General features: G+C 33.1%; 1 protein-coding gene across 4 annotated transcripts in view; it reads left to right on the top strand.

The window, feature by feature from the left end:
• CCDC91 (coiled-coil domain containing 91) overlaps positions 1 to 13183 on the top strand; it is a 355649-nt gene that overhangs the window by 286597 nt on the left and 55869 nt on the right. For all 4 annotated transcript variants that reach the window (XM_053556723.1, XM_053556721.1, XM_053556724.1 and 1 more), the window contains one exon: positions 10045 to 10158. In XM_053556723.1, the coding sequence (XP_053412698.1) occupies positions 10045 to 10158 (114 nt within the window). The remainder of the gene's footprint in view (positions 1 to 10044; positions 10159 to 13183) is intronic.

Here is a 13183-nt window from a genome sequence, read left to right as displayed (position 1 = left end):
AAAATTAATCCAGTTTGGTCACATGTGTAGGGGATGTTTCCAAGAAGATAAACAGAATTCTTAATACCTTTGAATGTACTGAGAGTACATTTAGGCAATTAAGGAGAATTTGGAAATTTATTCAAGGTAAATTATTTACTCAGGCCATAATGTGGTTGAAGTGACATTGTATCATATATTGTACCTGTGTCTTGAGAGGCCTCTGTTTTCACTCTTTGTTTTGAAACCCTGTCCATCTTCCATATGAAAAATCTGCAGCTAGTCTGCTAGAGAATGGGAGATCACGAAAAGTAGAGACAGGCTCTCCTCCCTGAGGCCATTCGAGTAGTAGCCAGCCACAGTAGACACAGCTGATTATAGATACGTGAAAGAGCCCAGCCACGACAAAAAACCCTGTACAACTGAATCCATCTCAGATCACTAACTTGCAGAATCATGACCTAAGTCAGAGATTGGCAAACTTTTTCTTGGAAGAGCCAGGTTGTAAATAGTTTACACTTTATGGGCCAAGAGGCTTAAAAGATGGTTATACCATGTATAACAGGAGAAAAAAAATCAATATTTGCAATTATTTTTTGATAAAATTCAAAATATAGTTATAAAAAGTACCATCTATTTTATAGCTCTACTAATAGAAAGAATTGTCTCTTGGGGTATAACATTAGCTTAATTGTGATTCAAAATTAGTTATGCCTTTTGTCAAAGTTGGTTGCAAATGATTTGTTGTTAATGCTGATCTTTAATGAATTCTATATATTTAATATTAAAAATTGTCTTTCATGCAGATAGGCATGCCAAATATTCATACTAATCAATAAATTTGTGATTTTGATTGAGTACATTTATTACTTGGGAAGCATTTATAAAATTCTTATAGATTCTTTCTCTTAATACTTTCCATTTGACAGGTCAGTAAAATACAGATTAATTACTTCCAACTGATGGTTAAATGAAAGTTTCTTAATTGCAGTAAGCACATTTTTTAAAATACGGAAATTTCCTTTGCACTTGCATTTATGTCTGAAAACACTTCTGAAACTATTTGTTAACTTATGAATCTGTTGGAAGTCTCACTTTTTTTTAAACTGTTGAAGAAAGTATGTACAGAAAGTATGTACAGCAGCTTGACTTAAGATTCAAACAATGTGGACTACTTGGGATGACTAAACTACAGTATACATTTCCAATGGAAGTGCAGTTTTCCCTTGTAATTTTTAATTTAATTTATCAGGAAACATTATCTAGTTTGCAACAAAAGCTGATTTCTAAGGCTTTTCATTGTTTGGTAATTCTCCTTAAGAGTAGTTCTTTTTGTTCATTAATTTTTTTTTTTTTTTTGAGACAGAGCCTCAAAAAAAAAGCACTCCTGGGTAGAGTGCTGTGGCATCACAGCTTACAGCAACCTCCAACTCCTGGCCTTAAGCGATTCTCTTGCCTCAACTTCCCAAGTAGCTGGGGCTACAGGTGCCTGCCACAATGCCCAGCTATTTTTTGGTTGTAGTTGTCATTGTTGTTTGGCAGGCCCGGGCTGGATTCGAACCTGCCAGCTCTGGTGTATGTGGCTGGTGCCTTAGCCGCTTGAGCTGCAGGCACCAAGCCTCAGTAAAAGTTTCGATCCTAGTCCAGAACTCAAAAAATATCAACAAATCTTTACCATTGCTAAGCCATTGAATGGCTGTGTAGTATGGCAAGTCAGGATATTCAGCTTCAATTTCTAGGACATAAATTCCTAGAACTGACAATGATTTAATCTCATAGAGGACTTTCATTATTGAGACTACTCATTTTGTAACACATGACAGATTCAAATATTTTCTTCAGAGTGGAATGCAAAGTGAGGCTGGAGAAGTTGTGTCCAGACATGCTGTTGTTAACTATTAGCATATTTTCTTATTTTTTGACTATAACTGATGTTTTAATTACTTTGCAACTATTAATAGACATAGAATTTATAATTTATAATTTTTCCTGAGGTACATTGTCAAATTCACTTGAGTCTGCTTCATTAACTAAACATACAGTCTTTTAAATCTTTTAGCTAACTTAGAAAAGTATATTCAATAACTGCAGTTTGAAATTAAGATTTGAAAAATAATCATTCTGGTTTTCCATAAACACAAACCATCTGTTTAACCAGGTAGAAGGTTAACCTAACCCAGGATAGGTACACTTATGTTTGGGATGTTATTTCTAATATGCATGGAAAAGAAGCAAGAAACATGTCTCTGGAGAAGTTTTTTAAAAAGTGTTATGCTCATATCCCATAATTTATTTTATTACTTAAAAGGTTATATAAAAGTCTAGATAGGATAGTTTTATTAGAGTAATAAAAGTTAAAATCATAACTGCACTACTTATTTTTTGATTATTTGATTAATTGGCTGTTCTTATATAGTTAACTCCTCCCTCTTCTCACTCCCTTCTTTGGTTTCTATGTATTCACTATGTCCTGCTAATTTTTCTTCCTAAAAATTTTTAAATATAAATTATTTCCCATTCACTCCAGTTAACTGTGTTTCTTGTCTATAGTTCCCTAACTGATCTCTCCAACTCTAGTTTTATCCAACATAAATTTATCTTTGAAAGCTACAGGATGTTCTAACATACAGATCTCATCATCACATGGTACTTTTCAGTGGCACACTAATGTACATATGATAAAGTCCAGAACATTTAACAATAATTTAGATTCACTGAGTCCTTAGTTTGTTCCTGGAACAGTTTCAAGTATTTTATACAGACTAACTCTATTATCACTGCTTGTTACATTAAAAGACACTATTCCTATTCCCATTTTATAAGTGAGAAAACTGAGGCATATGGTATACAGGTACATGACACACAAAGCTATCTATTATCTATCCATTGCTTACCTCAGCAACCTCTGACTTCTCTCTGCCTTATACTTGTGCTTTTGTGATTCTAAAATGTATTTTGTACTTCCATGATCTTAGGGCACTCATGCCCCAGTGCCTCATGATCTTAGTGCACTCATGTCCTAGCTTATCTTTATCCCTTTTCTTTTTTTCCTTTACTTGAATAGTTTTGGTTTCTTTAAGACAGAGTCTTCTAGAATCCTTATACCTTTCCTATACATAGGTATCTTTCTCCCATAATACTTCATAACTCTCCATTTTTTGTGTCAATACCAGGCTGTTTTGATCACTATAGACTTGTAGTATAACCTAAAGTCTGGTAATGTGGATACGTCCAGATTTGTTTTTATTTCTTAGAACTATATTGGCTATTCGGGGTTTTTTTCTGGTTCCATATGAAACAAAGTACTGTTTTTTCAAGTTCTTCAAAATATGATGTTGGTACTTTGGTGGGGATTGCATTATATTTGTAGATTGCTTTGGGTAGTATGAACATTTTAACAATGTTGATTCTTCCTAGTCCCGACATGGTATGTTCTTCTATTTGTTAATATCTTCTGTTCTTCTCAGGGTTTCATAGTTCTCTTTATAGAGATCCTTCACATCCTTTGTTAGATATATTCCCAGTTATTTAATTTTCTTTGGAGCTGCTGTAAAAGGTATTTGTCTTTGATTTTATTCTCAGCTTGACTGATTTGTGGACATTGATTTTGTAGCCTGAGATGCTGCTATATTCCTTCATCACTTCTAAGAGCTTTGTAGTTGAGCCCCTGAAGTTTTCCAGGTATAAGGTCATGTCATCTGCAAAAGAGCAAGAGTTTGACCTTCTCTGTCCCCATTTGAATACCTTTGATCTCTTTCTCTTGCCTGACTTAATTGGCTAGGACTCCCAGCACTATATTGAATAACAGTGGTGACAGTGGGCATCCTTGTCTAGTTCTAAGTGGAAATTTTTTCAGTTTTACTCCATTCAATATGATACTGGCTCTGGGTTTGTTGTAGATGGCCTCTATCAGTTTAAGAAGTATCCTATCTATGCCTATTTTCTTAAGTGTTCTTGTTAGAAAGATGCTGGATTTTGTCAAAAGCCTTTTCTGCATCAATTGAGAGAATCATACGGTCTTTGTTTTTGATTTTAATTATGTGGTGAATTACATTTGTGGATTTACATGTCTTGAACCAACTTTGCATTCCTGGGACAAAACCCACGTGATCATGTATAATTTTTTTAATGTGTTCCTATATTCTTTTGGGCTAGGATCTAATTGAATATTTTTGCATCGATATTCATTAACAGTATTATCCTAGAGTTTTCCTTTTTCGTTGGTTCCTTTCCTGTTTTTGGACTCAGGATGATATTTACTCCACAGAATGTGTTGGGGATGATTTCTATGTTTTGGAATAGGTTATATAATGTAGGTACTAGTTCCTCTTTGAAAGTTTGGTAAAATTCTGATGTGAAACTATTTGGTCTAGGGCTTTTCTGAAAGTGGAATCTTTAACAGGTCATGAGGTCATAGGGCTCTGCCCCCATGAATAGATGAATGCCCTTATCTTCGGGCGTGGGCTAGTTACCCTGGAGTGGGCTCCTGGTAAGAGGGTGAGTTGGGACCTTATTTTCTCTCTGTCTCTCTTACCCTTGTTGCCTTTTTTGTCATGCGATACATTCTGTATTATGTTCTGATGTAGCATGAAGGTTCTTGTCAGATGTGGCCCTGTAATCTTGGACTTTCAGGCTCTAGAACCATGAGCCATATAAATCTCTGCTTAAATTATCCATCCATGATATTCTATTATAGCAGCAGTAAAACTTAGCAAGACACCTATTTAGTAATACCTGTGAATGGAGACATGGCTACTAAAAAATTATATTTCTGATAGTATAAATAAATTTCTGATTGTACCAGCTTATTTCATTTTGTGAATTGCTTGTTACAGACACTGAAGTGGTACTTATTTTCCTTGCCATCTTAGCTAAAGCTCTACAGAGACTCTAGTTTATTACCCCCAAATCACTCTGCCTATGATGCTAGATATTAGTTGTTCTGTTTATTTTATTTATTTATTTATTTTTTTTGTAGAGACAGAGTCTCACTGTACCGCCCTCGGGTAGAGTGCCGTGGCGTCACACGGCTCACAGCAACCTCTAACTCTCGGGCTTACGCGATTCTCTTGCCTCAGCCTCCCGAGTAGCTGGGACTACAGGCGCCCGCCACAACGCCCGGCTATTTTTTTGTTGCAGTTTGGCCGGGGCCGGGTTTGAACCCGCCACCCTCGGCATATGGGGCCGGCGCCCTACTCACTGAGCACAGGCGCCGCCCAGTTGTTCTGTTTATTAAAAGATAGAAAAGAATGAAAGTGTGGGAGATCTAGAAGATTTTTTCACAACTTTAAATGAAACTATTCTATTTGTACATTGGCATAACAAACACAGACACAAATTTCTGGCATATATATCCTAAATCAGAGTTGCCTGTTGTCAACATAGGATGGTACTACGTAATCCTTTTCCTACATAGGAAGGGAATAAAAACTTGTCTGTTCTTTTCCTTGCTTAGACCATTATTTAAATTAAGAGCTAGCCACTTTTGACAGACATTGTGCTAAACATACCTCCTATTTACTTTTGCTATATCATTTGGAGTAAGGCAAGGATGACTATGTATGGGATTAATAAAAACTGTATTTGCTGACTCACGTAAAGACTGTGAAGTGGCAGGAGGAGCAACCAGTCCATTTGACGTTACTGGGTTGCTGATTCAGCCCTTAAGACTGCAGGCTCTCCACTACCTGGACCCAGTCAGGCTTACCATCTTCTGTTCTTCCCACTTTTCCCACAAGAGCCCTCAAACATATACTTGGATTTTATCTTTTCACTCTTCGTCAATTGTCATATAAGATTTTATTTCTAAATAACATTCAACATAACCTACTTATCTTTTCCCTCAGTCTCCATCCTCATGCTTCTGTACCAAATACCAGTTAAATCTCAGGTTAGGGTCCAGCACTTTTTTAAGGCTTTCTCTAACCATTGTAGACATTATGATATTTCCTTCCTTATAATTCATAATTAATACTACCACCATTCATGAGCCACCACATCTTTTGAGATCTCTTTTATTATACTGTTATTTCAGCTTCTGTATATTTATGTTTTGTTTCCACAGGTAAATTTTAAATTCGTTATGAGAAAGACAAAAAGCTTTTTAGTATCTGGGGCTATTATTTACACAAAATAGGTATTCAGGAAATATTTGACAAATGAATATATGAACAGTGTTTTCTATCAACCACAAGCTAGAACACTGTATAGTATGTGATATCTGATCTTCGCCCCTCCAATTCATCACTCATTTTCTAAGGTGCATTTTCATAACCACATGCAACTTTAAACATAATACATAATTAAATAATACGCATATATCCTGTATAGAAACAAGAAATAAGTACACAATTTCCCTAGAAAGTTAAACAACCACCTGATACTGTGGTTTATAACCCACAGACCTTTTTTTGGTTCGTGATCCTGTGATTACTGAAATGTATCACAGATTTAGTGGATACTAAATATAACTATACTTTTAACCAATAAAGAGAAATCATAAAATCTTGTACAAAATGTCACATAAGCTTTTAGTCTTGAATGACTTTTAACACGACCTACCTAATTATAACAATATAAAACTGATTTCAGTCTTTCATTTTTAGTATATAGAACTTTCTCCATACTTAAAAACTAGTTACATAATCATTTGAATGTATTATTTCTGCATATATTTTAAGATGATAAACATTTAAAATATGACATGTGGCTTGGCACCCGTGCTCAGTGGTTAGGGTGCCGCCACATATACTGGGGCTAGTGGGTTCAAACCCAACCCGGGCCTGCTGAACAACAATGACAACTACAACAAAAATAGCTGGGCATTGTGGGGTGTCAATAGTCCCAGCTACTTGGGAGGCTGAGGCAAGAGAATCGCTTATGCCCAAGAGTTTGACTTTGTGGTGGACTGTGATGCCACAGCACTCTGCCAAGGGTGACATAGTGAAACTCTGTCTCAAAAAAAAAAAAGAAAGAAATATGACATGAAATGCAACTGATACATCTTTACAAATACAACATCCTATATATGCAATTGAGTGTTTTTCTTTGCAAACTATTCGCTTCATAGTAATGTTTCTGTACTGGAGGCCATCCAAAGAGTAGGTATACTGTTTAACAAAAGATGTCCCCCTTGTCAATTGTGTTAAGGTGGAGAAGCCCTACCTCAGGGAATGTACCATGTTCCAGTAGAGTTGCCATCATTAAACTGTTCGGGAAAATAACGTTTCAGAATCACCTGTTTGAATGTACTCGGTGGTGGCAGCTCTTTGTTTCTTGCAAGCTGTGCTTTATTTTAGATTAATTCTTATGACTAATACAGGCAATATAGTTCATTCATGGAATCAACAAAATATGGAGGCAGAAATTCACTATCCCTTACATACATGTAAACACTGTTAACTAATTCTATCTAATTCAGAATTTGGTTGATTGGAAAATGGAAGGCTTAAACTTTACTTTTGTATTATATTCAAACGAATTCTTCATGGAAATAGTTTTTCAGAATGACCTTCACAACCTGCACTATCACCTAACTCTCAACTGAGGAGGATATGTGATCAAGGGAAACTTTGTACTGTAAATGGTACTTTGCCAGCTTAAAAGTGAAAAATGGAAGATCCTAAAAAAAAAAAAATGGACTGAGAAATTAATATAAACTTTCAGCCCTCTGTCCCCCAAAAATGTCAACTGAAGAACATTAGCTAACTCTTGATGTTTTTCTGGAGATAGTCTATTTATTTAAATTGATGCTTTTGCTTCCAATAAAATAGGCCTAGTCAAATTTACTTATGTTCATTGTTAGATAGAAACCTTATTTTTAATCTAAAATTTCAAAAGCCCTGAAAACTAAGGATTTTTTAACTCAGTGTTGGCAAAACCTGACCTGAACTAATGTGATGCTGTTTATGCTTTTAATTTATCAACATAGTGTGAAAATATATACTCTACTACAAAAGTGTTAGTGTGTTTTATTTTGGGAAGTTTAATAAATATGTAATGTTTTTTTCCTTTGTCATTGGAAAAATTTTAAATTCCATATTTGTAAGTCAATAAGAATTGTAATAAATAGCTTTTATTTTGGAATAGTCTCATTCTCATTTTTTCTTTTAAAAATTAGCATACTTTTTCAACTTCAATATTTTAAAATAATTATAGAAACAAATTTGTACTGTATTATTTCATAAGTGGATCTAAAGCTTAATGTACTCATTAATTGTAAATAGTAACAATTTTCAAAGTAATCATTATATAGACTTTTAAGAATTGTCACTTTTGTATATAGGAAGAGGGAATCCAAGTAATGATAAACATACAATGTTAAAATGGGCAGAGGACATGGTCAAGCTAATGACAAGAGGTAACACATATACTGCAAATATTTCTATGAACTAACTGCTAACATCACAAAATCTTTTTAAAATACAGGATAAAATTAGATGCCATTCTCCACAAATCAGAAAAGATTTTAAGTACTGATGAAATGAAATGCAATCAACGATTCAATAAATAGTCATACTCATGGGTTGCTTTGGGGAAGAAATTTGTTCAAAATGTCAAAAGCCATTGGAGAGTTTATATCCTTTTGCCAAAATGGTTCCACTCTTTGAATCGGTTCTAAGTAAACACCTAAGGTACACCACAAAGATACATATATGGATGCTCTTTCCTGCTTATTTAATTAAATAACCAAAATGCCCATGATTAAAGGTTGGTAAAATAAATTATTATGCTGCTCTCTAATTAAATAGAAATCATATTATAGTATGCATATTTCTGCATATATTTTAACATGATAAACAATATTTAAAATATGACATGTGGCGTGGTGCCCATAGCTCTGTATTATGGCTTAAGAAAATATGAAAAATATGTTTAAGGGAAAAATGCCAGAAATAGAAAACAGTATATATAGTTTGTCTCATTTTCTTTGTATCCAACTATGTATGCCAGTGTACCTTGGTTTGTGATTCTATTTTTTGGCATTTTCAAAATTTTGAAATAAATATATTTAGAGTAGATAATACTATTTTGTATTTTATGGATTATATATATATACCTATATATATATTTCTAAAATTAATTGGGAAAACTAGACTAAGTAGAAACATATATACACACCACAGAGTGAAGAGCCTTTAATAATCAAAAATCAAGGAAATGGTCTAAGAAACTCAAATCATTTTCTAATCCATTAGGTTACTATCCCATTAGAAATAGGCTTGTACCTATATAAACAGTGGAAGTTAAAGAACTTTGTTTTGTGGCATTCATTTCAATCTATGAAACACTATTTGAACAGAAATCAAATTCTAATTGATTTGTGAAGTGTTATATTTCTTTTTTAGATTTTTAGCATTCTTTCTGTCTGCAATTCTAAAATGCCTTGGATAACCAATTACTATTTTTTTTTTTTTTTTTGTGGTTTTTGGCCGGGGCTAGGTTTGAACCCTCCACCTCCAGCATATGGGACCGGCGCCCTACTCCTTGAGCCACAGGCGCTGCCCAACCAATTACTATTTTAATAATTGAGGAATACCATTTTCCTCGGTATATCTCCCATTTCAAACCTTAGCACACGGGGAGGATTTTTTTACCTCTTATTCTTGATGTCCAGCTCTCAACATCTTAAGCTGGCAAGAGAACCAAACTAGCTGTAAATCTTACCACCCAGACCACGCTTGATTATTGTATGATGACAAAATTAAATGTGAATAAAACAGCTAGAGCATTCTGGTATTCTTGGAAGAATAAACACAAGTTGGAAGTCTTACGAGGATAGTGAAAAATACCAGAAGGCAGTCAATCATAAAGGTTGGTAAGAAATCCATTGGAATCTTGTCAGCTACTCCCCGTAATAAATGGCTTATTCCATTTCTTTTCCCTTTCACTCAGTTTAAAGAAATCCCTAACAAATCCTAAAGATTTTGTAAATTCTTATTCCTATTTAAGGATATGTTTTGAACAGATTGAACTGCAACCCATTAAAAAATTTATAGTTTATAGAATGGACACAAACAAGTCATTGTGCACACGTCTCTAATTTTTTCCTCCTCCCACAAACAGGAAACTGTTAAGGCAGCAATAATAGAAGAACAGAAGCGAAGTGAAAAGGCTGTGGAAGAAGCAGTAAAAAGAGCAAGAGATGAATTGATAGAATATGTAAAAGAACAGAAAAGGGTAAGTATCTCCAGAGGAGTTTTAATTTCTGGTTCCATAAACTCCATCACTGAAATCCACACAAGAAGATGAAATTTTAAAATATTTAAAATGTCCTTTGTCATCTAACTTAGGAATCTCCATCTGAGATTGTTATTATATATTTATGTATTCTAATAATTATGTCTATAAACATAAATTCTGTCAACAAAAAGGAAACAGTGAAGAATTTCTTTGGACTCCTAGAAATGACCTATAACATTTTCAATTTAATTTTACTCATAAAGATGTTGGACAGTTTTAGATTTTAAGTTTTTTTCTCATAATATTTACAAAAATTAGCATGCCTCTTGTAAGCTTTCTGACTGTGTTAACACCACTCTGATTCTAATGGGCTTTATTACAGTTAGCAAATTAAGGCATCTGCCATAGTTCCATTTTAAAAGCATAACTTGGAATATGCTTGTCCATTCATATTGAAGCTTTGCAAAATATCGTTTCAGTTCTGTTGGTTTTATTAACATATAAGCCTGAGCAGTAGCTGAAAATAATGGATCAAACTTGATTTGTTGTGTTTTCAATAAATCTTTAGTCTTTGGAAAAAAAAAAAAAAGAAAAAATCTTTAGTCTTTGGAAATAATACATCTGTATAAGATAAACTATGAGACATGGTAATCTCTGTAATAATTGTATAAAATAGACTGTATAATAAAATCTCTCATACAGTGTTTTATCAGTATACTTAATTTATATGTTTATCATGTTTTATACTATATAAATTCGGAAGTAATTTATGTATGTAATTATGTATTATAAACGTATATTATGTGTTATGTGTATAACATAATATAAACATATTTGTACATGAGGAAGTTTGACAGAATATTTAAACTTAAATGGTGGTTGAATGGAAAAATTAGTAGGTCATAGACTGTAGCCAGTTAAGCTGTAGGCAAGAAGTGTACTAAAAAACTATGACACCACTTAGTTCTATACTCTTAACGAAGTAAATTTGCACATGTATAATACAAATAAACTTCCCCCTTCTTAATAGTTACCTTTAGGTCTCAGCAAAAACTTGTCACTAGAGTAAAAATTGCTCTCAATAAATTACTCACAGAAGCATTTTGTGTGGGATTAAGCCTTTGCACCACTTACCTAAAGCTGTTTTTAAAAGGATTTTCACCCAAATTCCTGATAAGTGCCTAACCTTCTGAAAAAAATTCTGAGCCCAAATTGCCAATTGGCTTTTCAGGGTATAATATTTCTCAAAACCCTCCTCTATTTCCATATAGTCACAAGAGTTTGTTTTAAATTATCTGGTTCAAGGGTAATCATGCAGCAAAGGAATCACAAATACTTTTTACATGCATGCAGGGGTGGGTATAGTGTAAGAACAGAGATTTGAAATAAATTCAATACTTACTTTGGACATTTTTTTTTTACCTTTTTTCTTTAAATTGTTTATTTTATTTTACTAAGCACATGTCTCATAAGATCTACTCTCTTAACAAAAATTGAAGTCAGCAATTGACTACAGATGTATAGTCTGTAGTTAGACTATACATATACAGCAGATTTTCACAACTTACTCGTTTGAATGAAACTTTATGCCTTTGGTTAGTGACTTCCAATTTCCCTTTTCTCCCAGCCCCGGTTTGATTCCACCATTCTCTCTTGGATTCTATGACTTTGACTACTTTAGATGCCTTATGTAACTGGAATCATACAGTATAATCTTTCTGTGAATGGCTTATTTCAGTTAGTATAATGTCTTCAGGGCTTATCCATGTTGGATAATATTGCAGAATTTTCTTTTTTAAAGCTGAATGGTATTCCTCATTATGTGTGTACCACATTTTCTTTATCCATTTATCTGAAAGTGGACATATAGGTTTTCACATTTTAATATCTTTTCTTAATAATATATGGCCAATCCTTATTTAAACCTTAAATCTAGACAAATTATATAAAAATAAAATCCATATAGGAATATTTTAGACTAGCATTTCTTTGTTCAACATGAGAGATTTTTCTTAAAGAAAAAGGATTTTAAAAATCATATTACTTTCCCATCAAAAGGAGTATGTGGCTATCATAAATGCTTTAAAGAAGAGTAAGAAATACCGCTTTTTAAGAGTATGTGGTCCCTGTGTGAGACAAATTAACTTTTAAAGATTAACTGACAATGAACTCTGCCATTTAATGTTTGTTCTTGCAACTCATATTAATAGTATTTATTCGTAGGAATTGGTAAACCAGTTATCACATATTCATTAAATAACAACCTTGAAATCATAACTAGATTAGGTTCCATTTTCACCAGTGTTCCACTTCTTTTTGCTTCTTTCCTTATATGTTAAGGAGAATTTAAGTTTATCATCTACCTTACAGAGTAGTCATGAGTAGTAAAATAAAACAGCTAAACTAAGGGCTCAATAAATATGTTTTGTGATTATCATATCTTTACCACATTATTTAAACCTACAAGTAGCATTATTTTGTTAATTTAAATGTATTTTTCAGGTAAGTATATGGCATTCTGTTTCCTCTGAATTTTACAGTGTGAATCCTAAAATTTTATTTCATTTCTGTTACTAATTCATAGAAACTTAAAACTGATTTAATTAGGAAATTTATTAATTATTAGTAATTATTACTAATTTATTAGGAATTTCAGGAAATTTATCACTTCCATTTTGGGATTTGGGAATTTTATTAATAACATATATTGTGGAATATTTTTAATACTGGAATATTTCTATCTCCCCAAACAGAAAAACCATAAAAAGGAAAGTGGATAAACTATTTTAAATAAAAGCACCAAGTAAATGCTAGATTCTGCTATTATGTAACTTTTAAAAAAATTAAGACTCCCTATACTCTTCTCTTCCAAAAATTTATTTTAGTGTTTCTAGTTAATTTTTATGAAGATCTTGGGGTTTGGAAAATTTTTACACACAAAAAAAAGATACCTCTGAGCGTACAAACTAATACTTAGAAGAAACAAAAGATTTTTAGCAAATTCATATTCTTCTTGTCTCTT

This window comes from Nycticebus coucang, chromosome 12 (genome assembly GCF_027406575.1).
Source record: "Nycticebus coucang isolate mNycCou1 chromosome 12, mNycCou1.pri, whole genome shotgun sequence".
Classification (NCBI taxonomy): Eukaryota; Metazoa; Chordata; class Mammalia; order Primates; family Lorisidae; genus Nycticebus; species Nycticebus coucang.
This window is presented reverse-complemented; position numbering and strand designations above follow the sequence as displayed.